The sequence below is a fragment of the Musca domestica genome, unplaced genomic scaffold, assembly GCF_030504385.1.
Source record: "Musca domestica strain aabys unplaced genomic scaffold, Musca_domestica.polishedcontigs.V.1.1 187, whole genome shotgun sequence".
Classification (NCBI taxonomy): Eukaryota; Metazoa; Arthropoda; class Insecta; order Diptera; family Muscidae; genus Musca; species Musca domestica.
The window spans coordinates 134,617-161,031 of NW_026712243.1; the positions used below are offsets into that span (position 1 = coordinate 134,617).

General features: G+C 36.4%; 2 protein-coding genes across 2 annotated transcripts; one reads left to right on the forward strand and one right to left on the reverse strand.

The window, feature by feature from the left end:
• LOC101888323 (alanine--glyoxylate aminotransferase 2-like) lies at positions 1-25,955 on the reverse strand. Its single transcript, XM_059121084.1, has 4 exons — positions 25,599-25,955; positions 18,937-19,055; positions 1,483-1,717; positions 1-1,413 (listed from the first exon to the last, which is right to left on the reverse strand). The coding sequence occupies exons 1-4, from the start codon at positions 25,685-25,687 to the stop codon at positions 372-374; spliced, it is 1,485 nt and encodes a 494-aa protein (XP_058977067.1). The 5' UTR covers positions 25,688-25,955; the 3' UTR covers positions 1-371.
• LOC131801944 (catalase-like) lies at positions 8,362-10,055 on the forward strand. Its single transcript, XM_059121083.1, has one exon. The coding sequence runs from the start codon at positions 8,430-8,432 to the stop codon at positions 9,963-9,965; it is 1,536 nt and encodes a 511-aa protein (XP_058977066.1). The 5' UTR covers positions 8,362-8,429; the 3' UTR covers positions 9,966-10,055.
• Positions 25,956-26,415: the final 460 nt, after the last annotated feature.

A 26,415-nucleotide genomic window follows, 5' to 3' on the forward strand; every position in this document is an offset into this window, starting at 1 on the left:
TACTTATATAGCTTTTATAGCGTTTTTTTTTTATTGCTTCTCATATTGTGTAATTGTTGATTGCAAAACATTTGTTGTTGTTATAATTATTATTAGTTTCCTTAAGCTTATGTTGTATAACAAAACAAAAAAACTTTCAAAACATTTCAAAAAGAAAAAAAACATAAAAAATGTTATTAACAAAAATAATATTCTAGATACTAGAACTAAATATACATACAATGGGTGTAGCTTATATATGCCTGGTGGTTTCGCATTTCAGATTTTGCGGTAACAATTTTCGAATAAAAAAAATGAATTTTGTAAAAAACTATAATTAAAATTCTATTAAATAACTCTTACAAAACTAACAACATTTTGGTTCTTAATTTCTAAACTGATTTAATTAAACGTTCCTGGCGTTCAAATATTTGGGCCTTACTTGCCATACTCTCACCATTGGCAGTGGTGGAATTCGAATTTACAGCATTGCTGGCTGGCAAATGATCGCCATCTCTTTGCTTTTCCAAAAACGTCAGACATTCACGGAATGCCAACAGGAATTCATCGGCATTCTTCTGACTGAAGCACATGGGTGGCTTTAGCTTAATGACATTGGCATTGGGTCCATCCGAGGAGACCAAAATCTGATGAACCTGTTTCATGCGATTAACAATCCAATGGGCGGCTGTTGTGTCGGGTTCACGGGTTTCGCGATTTTTCACCAACTCCAAACCGACAAAGAGACCAACTCCACGAACATCGCCAATAATGTCAAATTCATATTTAAATTCACGACATTGTTGCAGCAAATAATCGCCAACAACTCGGGCATTTTCCTGCAAGCCCTCCTCATCGATGACACGCATCACAGCATTGGCAATGGCACATGACACCGGATTGCCACCGTAGGTATTGAAATAGGCCACACCGGTATTGTAAAAAGCCTCCGCAATCTCAGGAGTTGTAACGACCGCCCCCACCGGATGACCATTACCCATGGGCTTGGCAACGCATACAATATCCGGTACGACACCCTGAGTCTCAAAGGCCCAATAATGGGTGCCAACACGGCCAAAACCAACCTGGACCTCATCGGCAATACAAACACCACCAGCATTACGTACAATATCATAGGCAGCCTTAAAATAGCCCTCAGGTGGTATAATTTGTCCACCACAGCTCTGCAACGACTCGGCAATGAAACCAGCCAACCCCTTGCCCTGGGCTTTCAATTGATCGCATATATCACGAATTGGTTTGGTATAAATTTCAGCCATATCTGCATTGGGATAATCACTATCCCTATATTTGCCACCATACACATCGGGACAGGGGGCAACATGGACATAATTTGGTTTTGGATCGCCACCAGGTTGATTGAATTTATATGGAGAAATTTCCATTACCGATGTCAAGTGACCATGATAAGCACTGCAAAGAGGCGAAAACGGAAATATATAAAATACGTTCCAATATTTTCCAATATAAATAAATACTCACTGGTCCAATGTAATCATATCCTGGCGTTTGGTATAGTTTCGTGCCAAGCGCAGTGCCAAATCATTGGCCTCCGATCCGGAATTGACAAAGAAGCAAACCGACAAAGGACCCGGCATTTTACCCGTCAATGTCTTGGCACACTGCACCAATTCGTCGTGTAGAAAACGATTATTGGTCGAAATGGTGGCCATTTGCAAGCAGCCGGCTCTCACCACCTTCGGATGACAATGACCCACTAGAATGAAAAAATAAAGAATAAAATTATTAATAAAAACTTTTCAAGATATTTGGGAGTATCGAGTATATGATCGTCATTCGTACGAATTTTAAGAAATTATTTGTTGTCGGTTGGTAACTCAAAAGTCAAATAAATAATCAGACCTCCTCTAATAAAAAAGTGACACTCATGGGAGTCACAAACAAAAAAACCAAGTAGATCATACTCTATTTTCCGATGTCGCTCGAATAAGCGAGAGCATGTTCCGCTCCCTTTAGAGTGGGAGCAAAATCATTTCCATTCGATCTCACTCTTAGAGCAAACTCTAACTCTACTTAGAGATCCACTGTCCAATTTTCAATCAGGACTGACTTGTGAGCGCTCCCACATAAAATAAAAGAGTAAAGAATAAGTGTGTCCAAAATCGTCAAAGTTGCTAAAAGTGAGAATACTTTTTTTCCTGGTCAAATGTTTCGTACCTCCCCCGAAAATGGTGAAGATGACCGAACCTCTCGTACCTCTCACAAAGCTGGTAAAAATTTCCCAACTGAGTCTAAATTCGGTCAAAATTTTCAAAAAGTGTCCTTTACCACGTTTTCGTTCCTTTCAGGAACTGGCCAACATTTCCAGGATCATAGATCACCTAGGTCCACTTTTATACCTTCCAAATTTTTCAAATTAGGTTCTCTTTCGGGACTGGGTGAATCAATAAGTTTTCGTACCTCCTTCTGAAATAGTAGCCATGGTCACCTGGGTCTACATTTTCGTATGTGTCCCAAAGCTGGTCAAAATTTCTCAAAAGGGTATTATTCCGGTCACCATTTTCAAACACGGTCTTTTACCGTAGTTCACGAAGGTGCACGTTTTCGTATCTTCCCGGAATTGGTCAAATTTTTGAAAACGGTTCCTATTTCGGGGCAAAAGGTCATATTTCATACCTTCTCGGGAGCTGTCGGGACCACGTGAATCCATAGGTCACCATGGTGCACGTTTTTCTAGATGCTCGTTTTCGTACCACGGTCACCTAGGTCTACTTTTTCTCACCACTCCCAGAGCTGTTTAAAGCTGTTCCTGAAGGTTCCAATTTCGGTGAAAATTTTCAAACGGGGCCTTTTACCATAGGTTACCAAGGTGCACGTTTTCGCACCTTATCGGAACTGGCGAGCATTTGGAAAAAGGGTCCCATTCCGAGACCGTAGGTCCATATTTCATACTTTCCCGGGAGCTATTCAAAATTTCAAACTGGGTCCTCTTTCGGGCCCTCTTTTCCTCTGAGATAGTAACATGGTCACCTAGGTCTACATTCTCGTATTTGTCCCAGAGCTGGTCAAAATTTCCCAACAGGGCCCAATTCCATAGGTCGACTAGGTCCATATTTAATGCCTTTCCAGGAGCTATTCAAATTGCGAAACTTCGGCGATGGTAGCCATAGATCACCTAGGTCAATGTTTTCGAACTTCCCCAGGAAATTCTCAAATTTTTCAAACTGGATGCAGGTTCGGGGGAGGTAGGAACAAGTTGACCGTTCTTTTTTGGAGATGTTAGCCATATATCACTTAGATCCACATTTTCGAACTTCCCCCGGAAATTTTAAAATTTTCAAATTGAATTCAGGAACAATTGGACCGAAAAGAGGCCATAGGTCACCTATGTCTCAGTAACTGGACAACGCTCACAAAAGGGACCGAAAAAGTGGCATTGGGTATCCATTTTCCAAACAGAGCCCAAAATTTTAAAAAAGAGCCCAATTTTGAGACCATTTTTCACCTGGGTCCACGTTTTCATACTAGTCAAAATTTCCCAACAGGGTCCAATTCCGGTCAACATTTTCAAAGAGGTGGTAGCCATTGGATCCAGCACCGGGAGAGGTAGGAAAAAGTAGATCAATAAATCGATCAATATTTACAAAAAGGAGCGAAAACGCGGCAACGTAGGAACTAGGCGAAATTCTGAAAAAATTATCCAGTTTCGGGGCCACGTGGGACGTAAACAACCCATAGTGCTCCATTTTTACAAACAGAGCCCAAAATTTTCAAAAAGAGTCCAATTCAGAGTCCTTGATCGAGGTTTTCGAAATTTCTCCGGAAATTATCAAAAGTTTCAAATTGTATCCAATTCCGGGGGAGGTAAGAACTAGTGGAACGAAAATTAGCCATAAATCCGCGTTTTTTTTTTCACCTGTCCCGAAAACTTGTCAACATTTATAAAAAGTATGGAAGAAGGGTCATAGGTCACCTAGGAAATAGGAGAAATTCTCAAAAAGGATCCAGTTTCGGGGCTGCGTGAAACGAAAACGACCCATGGGGGTCCGAATTTCCAAACAGAACTCAAGATTTTCAAAAAGAGTCCACTTTCGTGAACCTAGGTCCACGTTTTCGTACCTGAGATCAGAACTGGTGAAAATTTCCTAAAATCACTAAATGGATCGATTGAATTTATTTAAAAATTAGTTAAAAATTATTTTAATCCTGAGTAATTTCCCTACTGAACCCCTGAATACTCTTTACATAAAAGTCCTTAGAAGTCTTTCTTTGTAAAGTCCTAATACAATTCTTTTAGTGAAGAGATGTTCAGGATGGAATGGAAAATCTTTACGAGGTATCCAATGCATAAAATACTTTAGGCAATATTTCTTTTTTTTTTTTATTAGATCCCTGTTGGAGTAGATCTTCCCTTCTAATGCAGTGATCATGTATGTAAAACTATATATATAAACAAATATGGGTCAAGAAGAGAAAAGCTGTACCATCCAACATAACGCTGACCCACAATATCACAATTGGAACAATGACTACAGACTATTAGTCGTTCTTAGAAACGCGTGCGGCTGTACTACATTTATACTTTGTTCTGTTTACAATCATTCAAAAGTATTAGCGTTTGTTTTGTATGGGTGTAGAAAATAAAAACATATGGTTGTCGGTCGTTTAGATTTAAAAGGCCGGTCCACTTGTTGCTTATCAGACGTTTCTTTGTCAAATGAAACATGTGAACGTCTCATGTCTCGTGTGGAAATGTACAACGTTTGATAAGGCAAATGCCAACACATTTCTGTGGAGTCATTTTCATTTGGACGGCAGCACACTGCACTCGTTGCGTCCGATTCACCGACAAAAAAAAGCATTAAAATGTGGGAAGTTGGCCAATAAAAAGAGTTTATTTAAAACAACAACGCAGTCCACACAACAATTTTTATTTGGGGAAATACGATTAGTTTAGGTCGTTGCAGCTTGGGAATCATTCTCATGAAATACTTATGAACTTTGTTTAGGCAGTACTGTCTGTATTAGACATCATAATGATGATGATAATAAAAACTTTTCCAAAAAAAACCATGGGTATTCCTCCAAAGAGACACTGCCATATTTACAGCAATAAAGCAACAAATTCATATCTCCATCATGTGTTTGTTTTGTTTACATTGTAATTAGAACTGCGATTATAATTTGCCATGATTTGAAACGGTTTAGTTAATAATTTAGTACATGACACACATTGATAAAAAAACGATGCAACTTGTGCGTCTGTAAGTATCACGTGTAGGCGCAACGTGGATTGCATGAAATCTGTAAGTAGAACAATAAAAACTAGTACCACAGAATTAAACCAGTATAGAAAGTCCAAAAGGCGGGCGGTGCCGACTTTATGATACCCTACACCACTTTGCTAATTTAGTAGAGCTACACATAACAATTACAAGTTTTTATGGGAGAGATCAATCATACACGCTATGATTATAATTATAATTAAAAGTTCAAAGGACTAAATATGCCGAAGCATTTGTATCTTTTAAATTCGGACTTGTATTGCCCATTTGGTCCAAAATTAATTTGAAATCAGATAAAGATATATATGGGAGCTATATCCAAATCTGAATCTATTTCACTAAAATTTAGCAAAGATATTTCTGAGCTGTATTTGATATATTTCCCTGAATATCGTTGTTACGGAGTGCATATTACGGCTGTGGGTAACAAATCGGATGAACAATATATATGGGAGCTATAGCTATATCTGAACTGATCTTCACCAAATTTAACATACTAGTTTCTAGACCCAATTCGGTCGTAAGTGCCAAATTCCATTCAATTTGGGCAAATATTAAGCATTTGGTGCACAATAAAAGGTGAATCGGACGAAGTTATGTATGGGAGCTATATCAAAATCTGAATCGATCTCAATAAAATTTGGCGAAGGTATTTCTGAGCTGACTTTGATATATTTCCACAAATATTGTTACAGAGTGTATATTACGGCTGCGGAAGACAAAAATAACAAATCGGATGAACAATTCATATGGGAGCTATGGCTATATCTGAACCGATTTCGATCAAATTTGGCATACTTATTTTCGGGCTGATATTACACGTTAGGTGCACAATAAAAGGCAAATCGGACGAAGATATATATGGGAGCTATATCTAAATTTTGACCGATTATCTCCAATTTCAATAGGGTTCGTCCTTGGGCCAAACAAATGTTGTTTGCAAAATTTCATCTCGATCGGATAATAAATGCGACCTGCATTTTGTTCACAAGAATACATGGACAGACGGACGGACTGACATGCATAAATCAACTCAGAAAGCGATTCTATGGAGATCCTCAAAAGTAACTATGGGTCTATCTCGCTTCCTTCTCCATGTTACAAACAAATGCACAAAGACATAATACCCTGACCACCTTGTGGTGTAGGGTATAAACATAAAGTTCTGCCAGGCCGAACTTTTAATACCCTTCACCATAGGGTAATGGAAACATTATAACCAATTATGACCCACAAATACCAATTTTTAGACATATTCGTGGGAAAATGTGCCAAAAATCATCAAAATACTGACTATCGGGAGGTACCGTTATATAGGGATATATAAAAACGTGGACCTATACATACAATGTTTCGCCAATGGAGCTAGAACCTATTATGACCAACAAATTCCAATTTTTAGACAAATACATGAAAAAATGTAGCAAAGATTATCAAAATACCGAATATCTGGTGGCTATACCAAAACGTGGACCTATACATACAATGTTTCGCCACATGAACGTGGACCCATTGTGACCTATAAATACCAATTTTTAGACAAATCCTTAAAAATAATGTGGCAAAAATCATGAAAATACCGAAATCGGGAGGTACAGTTATATGGGGGCTATACCAAAACGTGGACCTATACATGCAATGTTTCGCCACACAAACTGAGACCCATTATGACCTATAAGTACCTATTTTCAGACAAATTCTTAAAAAAATGTGGCAAAAATCATGAAAATACCGAACATTGGGAGGTACCGTTATATGGTGGCTATACCAAAACGTGGACCGATATATTCCATTTGCAATACCAACCATCCTAGACACAATACAAATTTTTCTGCTAAATTTTGACGCTTTTTATCAAATAATGTGGCCTGTACGTTGATTTCCCAATATAGTCCACTTTGTACTATTCGTACAATTATGGTACACATTTCGGAAACCACCTCCATATCTTAACCACAGGTAATAACAGTGACATATTTATATTATATTTTAGGATTTCAGTTCTATTTCTTCTTCCAATACTAAATTTAGTACCATTATGGTACATTTCGTACAAATATAGAACGCATTTCCAATTACCACCAAATTTCAAACACCGATATCATCATTAATTTAAATATCAAATTTCAGAATTTGATATCTATTAGTTCACACAATACCAAATTTAGCACGAGTAACTAATAAAGGTCACATTTCCAAAGCCACCTCCATATCTCAATCCCAGATAACAACAGAGACCTCAATATCAAATTTCAAGATTCCAGCCCTGTCCCTTCCTTCGATATTAAATGTTGTACCATTCAGTACTTTTCCTACAATTATAGTACACATTTCCGAAACCACCTCTATATCTCAATCTCAGATACCATCCGTAATCTTAATATCAAATTTCCGAATTTTGCCTCTATCCCTTCACCAAATACCAAATTTAGTACCATTTAATACTTTTCGTACAATTATAGTACACATTTTCGAAACCACTTCCATATGTCCATGTTAAACGTGAACAGCGACCCTTATAATAAATTTCATATTTCAAGCACTATCTGTTGTCCAAATATCTGTTGTACCAAATATAGTACTATTTAGTACTTTTTGTGCACTTCCCAAAACCACCTCTTCATCACAAATCTACCACCATCAGGGACCCCAATAAAAATAAATCAAAATTCTAGCTTTATCTGTTTACTCTAATCCTAAGTGTTCGAAATTAAGTACCACATAGTACAGTTCGTCCAAATGTGTTCTTACATTTCCAAAATCTTAATTCGCCTACCAAATATCGAATTTTTAGCTCCATCCGTTCAAATAATACCAAATGGTATCACATTAGAAGTTAAGTACCATTTTCGTAACCTTTAAGTTTGAATATCCAAAAGCCCTTTGGTATATCTATCAGGCACTCCATCAGTGATCCTCATTCCATTCAGAATTCTAGCTCATTTCGTTTGTCCAATACTAAGGATTTAATTTTTAGTACATTTAAGTACTTTTCGTATCCCTTTAGCACGAATATCCAAAAACCCATATTTCAAACTTGATCCTTAATAGAGCACCTTCCCCTTTTGAAAACCCTATATTTTTTAGAGAAAAAAATCAATACCCCTGTGACAAATTAAAAAATAAATAACAAAAAATAGAAATTATTTTTAAAAAAACAATTCGGAATCCCAACTCGCCAAGATGTCTCGTGATAGTGCCGCCAATCAATTAATTGATTTTAAGAACAATTGCAAATCCCCAGCCGGGGTGATTACCACAACGGCGGGTATACCAATTGGAACGGCCGATGCCATGTTATCGGTTGGACCGCAAGGACCTTTGCTTCTGCAGGATCATCAATATCTAAGAATGTTGCAACATTTCAATCGTGAACGCATTCCAGAACGTGGTGTCTTCACAAAGGGGGCAGGGGCATTTGGATATTTCGAAGTAACCCACGACATAAGTCGCTATTGTGCAGCAACAATTTTTGAGAAAATCAAGAAACGTACGCCAATTGCATGTCGTTTCTCTGGCGGTTATAGTTGTGAGCGGGGCTCGGCGGATACCATGAGAGATGTTCGAGGCTTTGCGGTCAAGTTCTATACTGAAGAGGGCATTTGGGATATTGTAGGCCAGAATCTGCCCGTGTTTTTCATACGTGACCCTATGCTGTTTCCAAGTTTGATACACTCCCAGAAACGTAACCCCCAAACGAATTTACGTGATGCCGACATGTTTTGGGATTTTATAACCTTACGTCCGGAGAGCTTGCATCAGGTGTGTTTGATGTTCAGCGATCGAGGATGTCCGGATGGTTATCGTCACATGCATGGCTATGCGGTACATGCCTATAAACTGCTCAATGCCAAGGGAGAACCAATTTATTGTAAATTTCATTTTCGCACCGATCAGGGTATACAGAATCTTGAAGCAGCAAGAGCTGTCGAACTTTTGGCCACCGATCCAGACTATGCTGGCCGAGATCTTTTCAATTCCATTAAGAATGGCAACTATCCCAGTTGGACTTTATATCTGCAACTAATGACCTTCGATCAGGCCAAGAAATTTAAATACAATCCCTTTGATTGTACAAAAATATGGAACTTCAATGATTATCCTCTGATAGAGGTGGGTAGGATCATTTTAGATCGGAATCCCGTAAATTATTTTGCCGAAATTGAACAGCTGGCATTTAGTCCGGCTAACATAGTGCCAGGCATTGAACCTTCCCCTGATAAAGTACTACAAGGTCGACTCGTTGCCTATGGTGATGCCCAAACCTATCGTCTGGGCACGAATTACAATCAAATCCCCGTAAACTGCCCCTACCGTGTCAGTGTCAAGAGCTATGAGCGTGATGGTGCCATGACGGTGTCCAGTAACATGAATGAAGCTCCCAATTATTTTCCAAATTCTTTTGCTGGCCCCCAACCGTGTGATCGTGTCCGGGCATTGCAAACATGCTGTCCAGTGGCTGGTGATGTTTATCGTTTCTCCAGTTGTGACACAGAAGATAATTATAGTCAAATTACCGATTTTTGGGTTTATGTCCTGGATGAATGTTCACGCAAACGTTTGGTCAACAATATTGCCGCTCATCTCTGTAATGCCAGCCAATTTATTCAGGAACGAGCTGTGCGTAATTTCACAATGGTCCATGCCGATTTTGGCCGTTTACTGACAGAAGCATTGAATCTGGCCCAGGCGGGTACTTTGTGTCTGGGCACGGAGTAAAAATATATGTGCGATATGTTTAGTTTTATTTTTAGTGTGGTTTTTTATTTAATAAAATATTTTGCAATATTAAATAAAACTTCAGAGCCGTATTGCCTATTTTATTATTATTTTTTTACAGAAAATTATCCTCCTATTTAAAATTCGACTGGAATTCGAAAAAAAAGTATTGGAAAATTCTCATTTTCTGAAAATTTCTAAAAAATCTCTAAAGGGACATTAGAAAAGATATCGAAATTCTTAATAATTTCGAAGTTTTTAATCAGGAATTTTTACGAAAATTCTACAACTTTTTGGGTAATGCTGAAAAAAATTTTGGTATTTCAAAAAATTTCCAAAGATTTCGAATTTCCCGGTAATTTCAGAGAGAGAGACTCACGGACACCGCACTGGAAAATGTGCAGAGATTCTTAAAAAAAAACTGTTAAAACCATTTTAATTTCTAAAACAAGTAAGCAAAGGCTACAGTCGAGCGGGGCCGACCGTTGAATACCCTACAACACTAAAATAAACGATACAGTTTATATAGGCGAGATACTCGAAAGAATTCCACAAGATATTGTGACAAATAAAAAAAACCATCAGGTTCCGTTCTCTAATTTTCGAATAATAGCAACTTAAACTAATTTGCTCATTTCCAATTTATTGGTAGATGTTGCACGTAAATGGTCTTCCTAGATCTAGAACCAATATTTCCCAAAGACCTATAATCTCTCAGAAGTGGCAAAAGATTAACATTTGTTATTGGTTTTTGACTAAAACGCATCTATATGAGAAACAGACATACATTCAACGAAATCAGCGTTAACGAAGTAGTCAGAAGTGCGTCTTTCCTGTATTTGTGAATTCTCCAAAAAGTCACTGGAATGGACATTTTCGAATTTTGACTATAAAAGTTGGCAAACTCCTTCACACATTGAATATTTTTGGATGGCCATCCAAAACTGCTTGGCTTTTGCAATGTCCGGTAACCCCCCATAATTACGACCTGCTGACAATTTTGCAGTTTTTTGGTCCATTTCAAACCCTAAATATATGGCGATCATCTCCAAAAAGAGTAGGCTTCTATTCTGACCCTCATATTATCCCCATGCAAATTTTCGTAAGGATCGGGCCATAAATGCGATCTGTATATGATATCCTGATATCCTAACTACTTAGTTTTGTTAGCTGTAGAAATATTACCAAATGTTTTATTCAAAATGAAAATATGCCAAAAATATGACTAAATTGAAAAAATTGAGAAAATTTTAAAAAATCAATATTTTCATCTTCATAGAGATATTTTTATGCGATTTTTTTAGACGTTTTATCTTTCCTGCCAAGAGGCCATTCTGAATTGATGAGAACTGTCGAAATCAGTTCAGCCGTTCTCGACATATAAGAGATCTTTCAAGCATATCTTCTTTGATAGACATATATATCGCACATATTTCGCTATATATCCGATTTGTTGGATGTTAACATCAATGTAAAGGTCAGAAGTAACCTTGTCATGGCTTTGTGATTTCGCCGGGATTTAAAATATTCGCGGTTTAATGAAAATTTTTGAATTTTTTCAACACAAAAGATATGGTCTATTTTACCCGCTAAATATTATCCGATGACCACCCAAATTGGTAGGCTTCTTCCCCGCCCTAAACTCTAGCTACATGCGAAATTCCGCTTCGATTGGTCTATAATTGCGACCTGTATAGCTACTGCAAAATCCGACATTTTTTCAGTATTTGGTCCATTTCAACCCCTAATCATTTGGCGATCATCTCCAAAAGAAATAGGGTTCTATTCTGACCCAAACCCCACCTTCGTGCAAAATTTCGTAAGGATCGGGCCATAATTGCGACCTGTAGAGTGATTACAAATTAACATGGACAGACGGACAGACGGACAGACGGACGGACGGACATACATAGCTAGATCGACTCAGCTCGGCGAGCTAGGAAGATCCATATATACTTTCCTATATGGGAAACCAATATTTCGTGGTGTTACATAATTTTTGGCCCAATCAAACTTATAATACCCCCAACACATAGTGTTGTAGGGTATAAAAACACATTTTACTGCGCAGAAAGGGAATGGATACTCCGATTTTCCTCTAACTTAGCAAATCCTAATATTTGCATCAGTGCTACGTCAGGTGAGAAAATGGACAATATCGGCCCACTCCATCAAGTACCTCACTCACAAGGGCTCAAAATTTTGGGTAATTATAACTCATATAAAATATGATGTAGGTGTCCGATTGTCTTTAAGTTACACACATCACAATATTTTAATTAACCCATTTTGTGGTCTGAAAATGAAATATAAATATCGGTCCACTCATTCTGGTACCACACAGGGTCAAAATTTTGAATATCCATGAAACTCACTAAACGAGAAATTAATATCCGCTGCCATTCAGACATATAGACGGATTCATAGACAGATTCAATACTTCTATTAACACAAGATTTGGTATAAAGATGGTAGAGATCGGACTATTCCATCTGTTAATTCGACCACAAAGGGTCTAAGTTTTAAATAACCAAAACGATTATAAATCCAAAATAATCCTCCGGTTCTCTTCATATTTTACACATCCCATTATTTCTGCTAACTCAAGATCTGCTGTGAAGATAGGATATATCGGTTCAGTCTTTCTGATACCTTCCCCACAAAGGGTCAACGTTTACATCCGATTCCATTCCAGACTTGGCACATCTGCATATTTCTATCAACACAGTATCTGTTAAAAACAAGTAAAAAAAAACATTATGTTCGGCCGGGCCAAACTTTTAATACCCCCCACATTAGGGTAAAAGAAATATTAGAAGAAATGTGGCAAAAACCATTAAAATGCCGAATATCGGGGGCTATACCAAAACGTGGACCCATACATGCAATGTTTCGCCACCGGAGGTGGAATCCATTATGACCCACAAATACCAATTTTTCGACAAATCCGTGAAAAAATGTGGCAATAATCATCAAATTACCGAATATCGGGAGGTACCTTTATATGAGGACTATACCAAAACGTGGACCTATACATGCAATGTTTTGCCACACGCACAGGGACCCGTGTGGCCTACAAATACCAATTTTCAAACATATCCGTGAAAAAATGTGGCATAAATCATCAAAATACCGAATATCGGGAGGTACCGTTATATGGGGGCTACACCAAAACGTGGACCTATAAATACAATGTTTCGCCACACGAACTAGGACCCATTATAATCCACAAATACAAATTTTTAGTCAAATCAGTGAAAAAATGTGGCAAAAACCATCAAAATACCGAATATCGGGGGCTATACCAAAACGTGGACCCATACATGCAATGTTTCGCCACCGGAGGTGGAATCCATTATGACCCACAAATACCAATTTTTCGACAAATCCGTGAAAAAATGTGGCAAGAATCATCAAATTACCGAATATCGGGAGGTACCGTTATATGGGGACTGTACCAGAACGTGGACCGATATATCTCATTTTCAATACCAACCATCCTAGACACAATGCGAATTGCTCTGCAAAATTTTGGCGCTCTACGTCAAATACTGTGGGCTGTATCGTGATTTCAACAGACAGACAGACGGACATCGTTAAATCGACTTAGAATTTTATGCTGATTTTGAATATATATACTTTATGGGGTCTATGACGAATATTTAAGGATGTTACAAACGGAATGACAAAGTTAATATACCCTCCTTACCAAGGTGGAGGGTATAAAAAGGTAGAGATCGGACCATTCCTTCTGGCACCTCCTCCACAAAGGGTCAAAGTTTTGAATAGCCAAAACGTTTATAAAATCCGAAATAAGCGTCAGGTTCTTTTTATATTTCATACATCACATTATTTCCACTAACAAAAGATCCGTTGTGAAGAGGGGATATATCGGTTCACTCCTTCTGGTACCTCCCCCACAAAGGCTCAAAATTTTGATAATCCATGAAGCTCATAAAAATTAATGCGCATAGTGGTGTAGGGTATCATATATTTGGCTCCGCCCGACTTTTGACCTTTCCTTAGTGGTTATGAAAGCATGTATTTATTTATTGATTGATTAGTTTATTAATTAATTTTTTGTGTATGTAATTGTTTATTTATCGCAAAATATTGATTTTGGCCGAATTGTTGGTTTTTGTTTGTCGATGGCCCCTGACCCTAAATTTTAGGGGATGTTGAAAGCAACAAATTTAGCAATATATACATTTTTTCACATGGTGGGGGCTTATTTGTTCTAAAATCGCAATCTCTTCTCAGTCCTCCGATCCCCTGATCATAACTATATTTTTTAAAAATTTTCCTATAGAAATATCCTCATTCCCTCACTATTTCTTTTTAATATCTTTGTTTATCACATAATAATCTAAAAAAACAACTTTCTATTTTGAGATCGAATAAAAACAAGAAATGAACTAACCCCCTCCCAACACAAGTCACTCATCGAAAATAGATAAGAAACGAATAAACAATTTTCAGAAGCAAAACATCTATTCACGTGAACCGCACAAGTTTTCGGTAATTACACAACATATTTATTTATTTATTCGAACTAATGATTTTGATATGGCACATAGAAACATGCATGGGAAGGCGAGCTAAATTTTATGTGAATAAAATACAACAACAAAAACTATTTTGGGGGCCAAATATAAAAGCCGGCTGCTTATCGGCAATAGCAACAAGTGGATCTTGTTTATGACAGACACTGGTTCAGTAGTTTCAATGAGACCCGAATATACAGTGTTGCTGTGGGCTGGGATCACGTGTAGTTCACGCGATGTCTGTGTGTAGATCTTGCTGGCGAATAGACAGACGCTCTTACGAAAAAAAACGTGAAATGCTCACAACGAGGGGCCGCAGACTGTATACTATGTTTGGTTATAACAACACACTCACTCACCATCAAATTTAGATTTGAATAAAAATATGATTTTTTTTTGGTTTGCTTCATTTGCTGCATATGTATGAACTCTTGATGAAATTTAGATTATTTTGGAAAATTTTTATGATTTTTATAAATTAAATTTGATCATTGTTTTTGCTAGCGGACAAATAATCAACAAAAGGTCATCTGTATGTGTTATATTTTTCAATTTATTTAATTAAGAAATTACCAATCATCAAATTAAAGAAATAACAACACATCCTCGCTTATTTCATGCAATTTTTTTACTGCCTTGGAATTTTTCACCGACTACATGGCGGAAGATTAATTTGGGTGACATATTACCAATTACGTCATTAAATTTAATTGAAGCGCATATATATATTGCGCAGAAAAGTAGAATGTACGTCAGTGCCATCTGAGCCAGTAGGACAAGCAAAAAAATTACGCAAATTGTAAATAGGTTATTTGTAAACAAAAAAATTAGTTTTTGAATGCCATGGCAAATGGGATTGAATGGAAATTTTTTTTTGTATAAAAACAAGTAAAATCGCAGTTAAGTTGGATCGAGCTGAACTTCTCAATACCTCCAACTTTTGGAAAGTAACTCATATAAAAATAGTCTGTCGAATGTCGTGAAATACCCTTACATGGGTCTATAGGATAACATCGAAATACCGAGTATGGGAATGTACAGTTATATGAAGACCCATTGGCGTCAAGTTTTTTCTATAGAAAAGACGGAAACGTGAAAAGACGGTCGGGGCCGAATATGTGATACTCTACACCACTATGCATATTTAGTAGAGCTCCCGCAACAAAAAAAATTTTATTGGGAATTTATGTGAAGTAGATCATGCCAACTTTTTTTGACTGCGTAACATGGCTTTAGAGTAGTCACAATTTGGGTACTTTATCCAACTGTAAGTCGATTTTTTACAAATATGAGGGTGGCTTTTGTACCTCTAGTACCAAATGTCATCCCTGTATGTATTTATTCGAGCTTGAAAACATCTATCCAATTTGGGCTGATATTACATATATGGTGGACAATAAGCGTAAAATCGGATAAAGATGACTATCGAAGGTATATAAAAATCTAAACTGATCTCTATTAAATTTGCCGGAGGTATTTTCGAGCTGTATCTGATGTCTGGTATCAAATCTGCTTGTTGTGGAGTGCATATTACGCATGTAAGGGACTTAAAACCCCAAATCGGATGAAATATATAAATGGGAGCTATAGCTATATCTGAACGGATTTTTACCAAATTTAAAGTACTTGTTTCTAGGATGAATTTAGTCGGACTTGCCAAAATACAGTTCATTTGGGCTCATGTTAGCCATTTCGTGCACAATAAACCAGAAATCGGATAAAGGTATATACGGGAGCTAAATCCAAATCAGAACCGATGTTGAAAAAAATTAAACACTCATTTCTGACCTGGATCTGATATCTGGTACCACTGGCATATTTCCGATATGAGGGACTTGAAACCCCAAGTCGGATGAAACACATATATGGAAGCTGTAGCTATATTTGAAGCGATTTTCACCAAATTTGATGTACTTGCTTCTGGACTAAATTCGGTCGGATATGCCAAAATTCAATCGACTCAGGATGTGATTCTATGTTGATCAGCAAAAGGAACTATGTGTCTATCTCGTTTCCTTTGTCTGCTATAAATAAATACACAAAGACATTATACCCTGACCATCTTGTGGTGTAGGGTATACAAATTAATCGCTCCCTTGGCTGCAAGTTTCTTCTATAGAAAAAAATCAATCGCACTGCACGGCAAGTTTTTTCTATAGCAAAAATTCACCGTCCCATGGACAGGAACATGAGACCAAGTTTTTTTCCTACAGAAAAAAATTACAATCTGTACAAAAAATTCGAAGACCCTTGGGGCAAGTTTTTTCTACAGAAAAAAATTCGCAAACCCTTGGGGCCAAGTTTTTTCTACAGAAAAAAAATCACAGACCCTTGTGGTCAAGTTTTTTCTGGTCCCAAGGGACTGTGAATTTTTTTCTATAGAAAAAATTGGTCCCAAGGGACTGTGAATTTTTTTCTATAGAAAAAATTGGTCCCAAGGGACTGTGAATTTTTTTCTATAGAAAAAATTGGTCCCAAGGGACTGTGAATTTTTTTCTATAGAAAAAATTGGTCTCAAGGGACTGTGAATTTTTTTCTATAGAAAAAATTGGTCCCAAGGGACTGTGAATTTTTTTCCGTAACAAAAAAGAAGAAAAAATTGGTCCCAAGGGACTGTGAATTTTTTTCTATAGAAAAAAATTGGTCCCAAGGGACTGTGAATTTTTTTCTATAGAAAAAAATTGGTCCCAAGGGACTGTGAATTTTTTTCTATAGAAAAAAATTGGTCCCAAGGGACTGTGAATTTTTTTCTATAGAAAAAAATTGGTCCCAAGGGACTGTGAATTTTTTTCTATAGAAAAAAATTGGTCCCAAGGGACTGTGAATTTTTTTCTATAGAAAAAAATTGGTCCCAAGGGACTGTGAATTTTTTTTCTATAGAAAAAAAATTGGTCCCAAGGGACTGTGAATTTTTTTCTATAGAAAAAAATTGGTCCCAAGGGACTGTGAATTTTTTTCTATAGAAAAAAATTGGTCCCAAGGGACTGTGAATTTTTTTCTATAGAAAAAAAATTGGTCCCAAGGGACTGTGAATTTTTTTCTATAGAAAAAAATTGGTCCCAAGGACTGTGAATTTTTTTCTATAGAAAAAAATTGGTCCCAAGGGACTGTGAATTTTTTTCTATAGAAAAACATTGGTCCCAAGGGGCTGTGAATTTTTTTCTATAGAAAAAATTGGTCCCAAAGGTCTGTGATTTCAAAAAATGCACAGTCCCTTGGGACCGGATTTTTTTCTATAGAAAAAAAATCACAGTCCCTTGTGGGACACTTTTTTAATATTTGATGTTCCTCTCTTACACGCAGTGTCCCACTTAAATCTATTCATGAATGATATAATTTAAACCCTGCCAGTTATCTGACACAAATATTTTCCATTCAATCCAATTATAAAATCAATATGTAACAATAACTAAATGTATAATAGCTGCCTAATCTGTAATTCAATTTCCAATGCCCCTGTCTTATCTCATAATGCGCACTCACAAATTCTAAGTTAGTTATGTAACCAAACTGACAGCATGCATTTCACGTGCACTCGCATTGCCGTTCGTATATTCTTGTGAACTTTATTGTTATTCAGTACCTAGTCGCAACAACAATTTCTATCAATATTTATATTTACATTAATTTATTACCCCCAGCTATCAGTTGTCTGCCTCCCTCCACCTCCCACTTTCAAACATGGTCTACAGAAATTCTGATAATCTTGTTTTGTAAACAATTTCGAAATAATATAATAATAAATTTCGAATTGTATTGACAAAGTCATAGCGGCAAACAAAGCTGTAAACGGAAAAACGTGTTGAATGTGTCAATGGCACGTTTTGTTCTGTTCCTCTTTTCAAAATTGAGGAATGACTGCAACTGAGGGAATGAAAATTTTCCATGAAGTATTTTCTTTTTCAAAATGAAATCGGAATTTAGTTGGAAATTTGTGAATGGTAAAAAAAAATACTTTACAATTGATTTTTTCTTATTAAAATTCGATAATAATTGGAAATTTCTATGATCCATTAGAAAGGTTGATCTGAACATATATATTAGCTGCCGGAAATAGTTAATCGTGAACGCCAGTTTATATCGAACCTTCTTATTTTTGCTATCATTCTTGGAATGGCATTTAACAATGAGCTAAATTTAGCATTTAATTTTCAATTAGAATACCTAAAACTTTCCTTCTTTTCGGAAGAAAAATATTGACTTTGGGAGATTTAGAAAGACTGCTCTTAATAGAGCTCTCTTGCCAATGTTTACATTTATAACTTGAACACTCTAAGTGTTTTCGTTTCATTGCCCTCTCTCTCTCTCTCTCTATCACGTTCTCTGTTCATTGCGCAATTATTTTGCCATTGCCAATTATTCACTTAATAAACAAATGTCGAATAAATCGTATCTAAACAATAAGCCAGGCGAAATGTCACACTTACCATGGGCCACATTATTAATACAATCCAGATAACAAGTACCCTGCTCATCAAACATATATTGACCCTGACCTCGGACAATCTTTAGGGGATCCGAGCGATAGAATAATTGGCATGCTTGTCTGGAAAGAGAAATTAAATAGAATAATCAAATTAATTAGGGGCAGATCAACAAATTATATAAAAAGCAAAAAACAAATAAAAAACGGGACGAAAAAACTGTGGTCTTGAGCTGAATATATAGGGTGATTTTTTAACTATTATTTTTTTACAATAACGAGCTATTTTTAGGTTTGGTTTATTTTGTATGCATCCGAATATTACGTCTTTGAGAAGACATGTATATCATGGCGGGTGAAAGAGAGTTATTGTTATATTCAGAGCCCAGAATTGCTCAGTTTTGCTCGCGAGTAAACAATAAATGCGAGTGAAAATACTGGTAGAGTTTCAGAGAGCAAGTTTTACAAAAAAATGACTCTCCACTCTCTTGATATAAGTGCAGGGGTGCTCAAGAAGAAATATCTGTTTTCAGTCAAATTTCTCTTTGCTTATTTAAATCAAAAACAAAACAGTGTTAAGTCATTATTTATACAAATATTTTTTATCCATTTGCTTTATAAACTATTTTGGCAAACATTCGTGTTTAAAAACAATTAAATAGAACAGTAAAATATAAAGAAAAACAGAATTTTAATTTTCTCTTAAATTATCTCTTTTTTCTCTTCATGTTCTAGAACACGGTTTTGAGCACCCCTGATAAGTGGGAGCGCTCGCGAGTTTTATTTTTTAAAAAATTGACTGAAAGTAGGTGTGTCTGGTTACCCTTAAATTCGTAACAATTGTTGCAAATTGTTACTATTATTATATACAAGCGTATTATATTGTTTACAAGCGTACAAAATCATTTTGGTGAGAATTTTCCAGAAAAAAAAAATTATTCGTGATGGAATTAAAGCGCGATAGTTTTATTTCTTTATATTTGGCTGGAAAACCACAAGTGGCTATCGTTAGAGCACTCCAGCATTTAAATGTGAATAAGTCTTTTGTGTCTCGTACCAACGCTCGTTACCGTCATACTGGTAGCGAAGCCCGACGTCAAGGAAGTGGACGGAAGAAAACAGCAAAATCGGCAGAAATGGTTTGACAAGTAAAGAAGACACTTGATGGAAACCCGCAGAACAGCAGTGGCCCAAAAATTGCTCGTGAAATGAACATACCGCAATTTTCCAATCGGCAAATATTGAACAATAAGCTCGGGGTAAAACCATTGAAATTCCAAAAAGTGCAAGAACTTACACCGCAACAAAAAGAAAATAGACTAAAGCTAAAGCTTCGCTTGGCCGAAAGTGGTGAACTGCCGAATTTGGTTTTCTCCGATGAGAAAACATTCGTTGTCCAGCAGTTTGTAAACAAACAAAATAATCGTGTTTACATGCCAAAAAGGTCAGCTGAAAATGTGAATCTTCGGTTGGCCACCAGAACTCAAGCGACCGCCGTGGTGATGGTGAAAGTGTGGGCCGCCATAACTGCCGATGGTCGCCCTCCGCTCGTATTAATCGACCCTGGCATCAGAATAAATGCCGAATATTAAGGTGACCAGTTTGGACAAATCTAAACTTATTCTCAAATTTGATGCTATTTCCGACATATTTAATCATTTAATAAAATTAAAAAATATGTAAAAATTTTGGGGCTTGACTTCGTTGCATTTTTTTTACCTCAGCCTGTATATATTCTTTATCAGCATAAAATTTTATGTCGATTTGGCGATGTCCGTCCGTCTGTGGAAATCACTCTAACATCCGAGCGAAATGAAGTAGATTGATGAAATTTTACTCAAATGTTTAAAATGGGCCACATAAGTCCACGTTATGGTATAGCCCACATATAATGGTACCTCCCTATTTTCGGTATTTTGGTGATTTAAGCGACATTATTAACCGGATATGTTCCAAATTTCGTATTTGAGGTCCGAAATGGATACTACAGTCTAAAACAGAAAATTGTTTGTCCACCTGTCCACGTCTTCGCATAGCCCTCATATTACGGTACCTCCCAATATTCGGTTTTTTATGATTTTAGCGACATAATTCACCGGAATTGTTTCAAATTTGGTTTTTGAAGTTTGCAATGGATACTACAGCCTATGACAGAAAACTGTCTGTACACGGGTCACGTCTTTGTATAGCCCCCATATAATGGTACCTCCCTATTTTCGGTATTTTGGTGATTTAAGCGACATTATTCGCCGGAAATGTTCCAAATTTGGTATTTGAGGTCCGAAATGGATAGTACAGCCTAAAACAGAAAATTGTCTGTCCACGAGTCCACGTCTTCGTATAGCCCTCATATTACGGTACCTCCCGATATTCGGTATTTTGATGCTTTTAGCGACATAATTCACCGGAATTGTTTCAAATTTGGAGTTTGAAGTTTGCAATGGATACTGCAGCCTAAGACAGAAAATTATCTGTGCAGGTCCTCGGTTTGGTATAGCCCCCATATAACCATCCTATATTCGATAATTTGATGATTTTTAACTATTCGCGGAATTTTGAATATTTTAATGGTTCATGACAAAAGTTGCCTATGCAGGTCCACGTCGTCGTATAGACCCTAATATAACAGCTACATCCGGTATTTTTAAGATTTTAACAGAATTTTTAACAGATTTTATTTATTTATTTTTTTTTATTTTTTTATTTATTCATTTTTTTTTTTTTTTTTTTGAAGATTGCCAAATTCGTTCCAAATCCTGGAGGGCATTCAAAGTTCGGCCAGGCCGAACTTACAGATTTTTTACTTGTTAATTTTTTGTGTTTCATGTCTTTTCAAGGCGGACAAATTTTGTTGTTTAGACAAAAGAGAATAAAATTACCTTACTCTCTCAGAAAGAAGTTGCTCTACAATTCCTGCCGAAAAAGTAACCAGACGCGCCTAGTGTTACTCAAGATGTAATAAAAAGAGTAAGAATTTACTTTAAATGTGAAATCGAGTAAAAAATTAAATTTTCTTCTTTAAGGGAGAAATGAAGAAAAACAGCAAAATGTTTTGCAAAAATACCACATTATTTAGATTTATGAATTGAATCCATTTAAGCAATTTTCCACATAAAAATTACTATATAGGTATATTTTAATAAAATTCCCCGAACCTCAATACTCAATATCAACATTTAAATAATTAGCCAAAACAAAATCTCGTAATATTCAGCAATTTCATTCACATTTCTAAAGGTTCGCACAATATTTACGTTATCACCAGTAAATTCGCTACTAATTGCAAATTTGTTGTCGAGCAGCTAGAAAATATTCATTTATTTTATTTAAATGTCAAATTGAAAGCATTGCCTTTGTTATTATCTGCTCCATGTAGCTAATACCAATCACAAAAAAAAAATACAACATTTGTTGATAATTTTGATTTTAGGGGTTTCGAGGGTCAATGATCTGCAGTACAAAACGATAGATTAACTTTGAGTTCAGCATATAAGCCAATTATAGGCACAATCAAAGGCAATTCAATCTAATTATATTTGGGTATTCATTCTTATGTGCGCAGTAGGCAAACATATTGACGTTGGCAAAATTATTGACTTGACCATTTTTGTGTCGATCGTGATTAGATTTATTTGGAGAGCTTTGAATGCAATCATATCTTGGGCTATATAACAAAAGAAATGACTTCATTTAAATATTAATGAAATATATTTGTATAATCCATTTGCACCACATGTGTGTTGATATTCAAAAAAAAAAATACAGCGATTTTTTTAAATAAATATATACACATATGTCTTAATGGGGTTTTTAATAAATATATATGTCCTAATGGGGTTCTTTTGTGTTTTTTTGTATTTGCATATAGATCATCATTATCAAATACAAACAATATTTAAATAACACCTACAATTTCGCAAGAATAATACGAAGAGAAAATCTTTTAAACCAAACAAAGCTTTTCAAAAAATGTTGTTTGGGAGTTTTTTTTATTCAGTTGTAACTTTTTTACAACTTTTTACTTTAACACAATTTCCATACCCCAAAATATAGAAACAAAGACCACGAATTACACCGCAACAGAAAGAAAATAGACTCAAAAGAGCAAAAGAGTTCCTTCGCTTGGCCGAAAGTATTAAACTGCCGAATTTGGTTTTCTCCGACGAGAAAACAGTCTTGTCAGCTGAAAATGTGCACCTTCGGTTGGCACCCAGAACTTAAGCGCCAGCCACGGTGATGGTGTGGGCCGCCATAACAGCCGATGGTCGCTCTCCGTTCGTATTAATCAACCGTGGCATCAGAATAAATGCTGAATGTTATTGCGAAAATATTCTGGAGGGTGTATTAAAACCTTGGGCACGCAAATATTTTGGCCACAGACCTTGAATATTCCAACAGGACTCAGCACCACCGCACTCAGCACCCGCCACCCAAGAATGGTTGCAAAATTAGGTTCCTCCTTTCAGCGCACAATGGCCAATAAAGTCTCCGCATACCAATCCGTTTGACTATTGTGTCTGGAGTATTTTGGAAAGCAATGTTAGCACTAAAAAATACTGAAGTGTCGATCACCTCAAGCAAGCGCTTCGCCGGAAATGTGCCAAAATACCACAAAATACATTTGGGCAGCGTGTGACGGTTTCATTGGCCGTTTGAAGGCCATGATTCGTTCCAAAGGTGACCAATTCGAACAAATCTAAACCTATTCCAAAATTTGATGCTATTTCCGACATTTTTTGCTTTCATTCAATAAAATTTAAAGAAAATGTAAAAATTATGGCGTTTGACTTTTTTGCAGTTTTTTATGGCACCCTGTATATTCATACTCAGCATAAAATTCCGATGTCCGTCTGTCTGTTGAAATCACGTTACAGTCCACATTATTTGACGTGGAGCTTCAAAATTGTGCAGGTTGGTTGGTATTGAAAATGAGATATATTGGTTTAAGTTTTGGTATAATCGCCATATAACGGCACCTCCCGATATTGGTTCGTTGATGATTTTCGCCACATTTTTCATGAATTTGTTTAGAAATTGGTATTTGTGGGTCACAATGGGTTCTAAATCCGGTATCGCAACATTATATGTATCCACGTTTTTGTATAGCTCCCATATAACGGTACCTCCCGATATTGGGTATTTCGATGATTTTTTCTAAAAGCAAAATCTCACATTGAGTAAAGGAAGTACCTATTGTAATTTAAACTTGACATTCCGTATGTCAGCTGTGAGTATGTTTATATTGATAAAACCGAACCCATTACAAAATCTACAAATTTTTCTCCAAAAATGTGGCTAAACTCATCAGAATACCGAATATCGAGGGGTATCGTTATGTGGTGGATCTATACATACCATTATCTGCTCCCTACCCAACCCTATATACAATGTTCTGCCACAAGGTTCTACATTACGAACTGTAAGTACCGAATTTTAAACTACATAGCGGAAAATATTGGCTCACCTTTTTTTGTATCTACCCATAAAAAGTAAAAAGGATAAGTATAAAATCACGAGTAGAATTTGAAAACAGTTTTAAATTTACTTTAAATTTTGCATACTCAATTAGACAATATTAGATATCACGTAAAGATTCTGATTTTTTGGGGTACCCATTCTGTAACCTACCCCACAAATGTAACATATATATTAGACATTACTTTCTTAAATTCGAAATTATTCCCTAGTTCTCTTCAAACTTCCCACATTGCAATATTTGTACTAACATTCGATCTAATGTTAAGTTTGGTCATGTAGGTCCAATCTTTTGGTACGTCCTCCCGAAAAGGGTATACGCAAACAAGTGGCAAAATGCTAAGGGTATATATCAGTCGGAATAGTGACTGAAAATTTCTAGATTCGTGTATTTATTCTTAAGGGTATTCTATTGGCTGAATTAGCTGTCAATTATTGGCGAGAATTTTCTTTGCAAAAAACGGACTAAAAGTACCCCCATATTCTTTAAATGCTTAATTCCCCTTATCGCCAAGGAAAGATCTCGATATCCTCACTCACTTTCATCTAATAAAAATAATAGAAAATATTTCAAAAATAAATCCTTTCATAGTATAAATTATTATGCATTTTCATTCTTGGCCATCGTCACAATACATTTCACTTTACGTAGTATTTAAGAAGAAAAAAACCAAATCATCTGCACTACGCAGGTACAAACAGAGCAGATAAATATGGGGAATAGAGGCAACGAACTCACTCGCTGCCGCCTATTTGTGTAAAATATACATTTCCCCGGGCCCTCCCTCGAATGAGATGAGTACTTGGGCCATTAGATAGTTGGTTTGTTTCTGTGTGTTTTGCTCTCTTTGTCTCGCGTGCTCTCTCTCTCACTCTGTCACACAATTGGCAAGTAGATGCCAAGGCCTATAACCTTGGCAAAGAACCAGCGGTAGTAACAACAATACATATGGGGAAACTGTAACAATCCAACAATGACCTTGGGTTGTGTATCCTTTTGATGTTGACGGCATTGGCAATGGATGATGACGGTTTTTTTTTTCATTCTTTTTCTTTTATTATTTTCTTAATAATATTTATTTTTAAATTAAATAAAAACAATAGGTTTTTTTTTAATTTTTATACACAGGTGTTTGATTATGGGGATGCCTAGTGGGGGGAATGTTACGCCTGGTTGACAACCTTACTTACCCAATATGTTTATTTCTAAGTTTAATGGTTTCCGATTTGCACAGCTTTTCACCGCAGGCAGATTCTAATTGTTCGCGTGGGAAAGGCATTTTTGTGGTTTGTTTTTTATTTTATTTTTTTAATTAATTTATTGAAAAAAATTAAATTTTTTGGAATGCACAATTTTTCTTTAAGGAATCGCGTTTGTTTGTCTTTACGTTTTTTTGTTGTTGTTGTGTTTTTTTTTTTATTAAATAAATGGAACTGTTATTTGCGCGTCTTATGTTTGCTTAGGAAAACCACAACTGAAAATGCTCTTACGAGCGTGTTGGTTGGTTAACGTTAGAGAATCGTCAGACAAATGACAATTTGAACAAATGCGTTATTGCTTTTTATAATGCACACTCGCTCGCACACACATTTATAACAGTCAACACAAGCCCAGCTGGCTAGGCACTGAGCAAAATAAAAGCGTTTAACGGCGAATAACATCAGCCATGGCAAGTGGGCCCAACATCGTTATAGCTCCTGTTCCCCGTACCGCTGTTTGTTGTGATTTGAAAATCTTCGGCTTTTTCACACTCAAACACACACACATTGATTTACTCATGTCTCCCATATTTTTCCTCCCGTTTAACTTCCCTTGTGGGCTCTGCCAGCCATACGGGGTTTCCATTCCATTGACTGATAAGTTTTGATGATAATAGAAATGGATTTTGATTACACTGGTCAACACAAAAGTGATATTTTTGTCACAACACAAAATAGAATATGGAAGAGAGAGAGAGAAAGAGAGGGGGGAGGTGATGGGATAGGATGATGGTGTATACACATATTT

Excerpts from the sequence above, each read along its gene's own strand:
- LOC131801944 (XM_059121083.1), top strand. The coding sequence starts at position 8,430 with ATGTCTCGTGATAGTGCCGCCAATCAATTAATTGATTTTAAGAACAAT.
- LOC101888323 (XM_059121084.1), bottom strand. The coding sequence starts at position 25,687 with ATGCCTTTCCCACGCGAACAATTAGAATCTGCCTGCGGTGAAAAGCTG. Across the intron at positions 1,718-18,936 it reads TATTAATAATGTGGCCCATG|TGGGTCATTGTCATCCGAAG; the intron begins GTAAGTGTGACA and ends TTTTCATTCTAG. Across the intron at positions 1,414-1,482 it reads GATATGATTACATTGGACCA|TGCTTATCATGGTCACTTGA; the intron begins GTGAGTATTTAT and ends GCCTCTTTGCAG.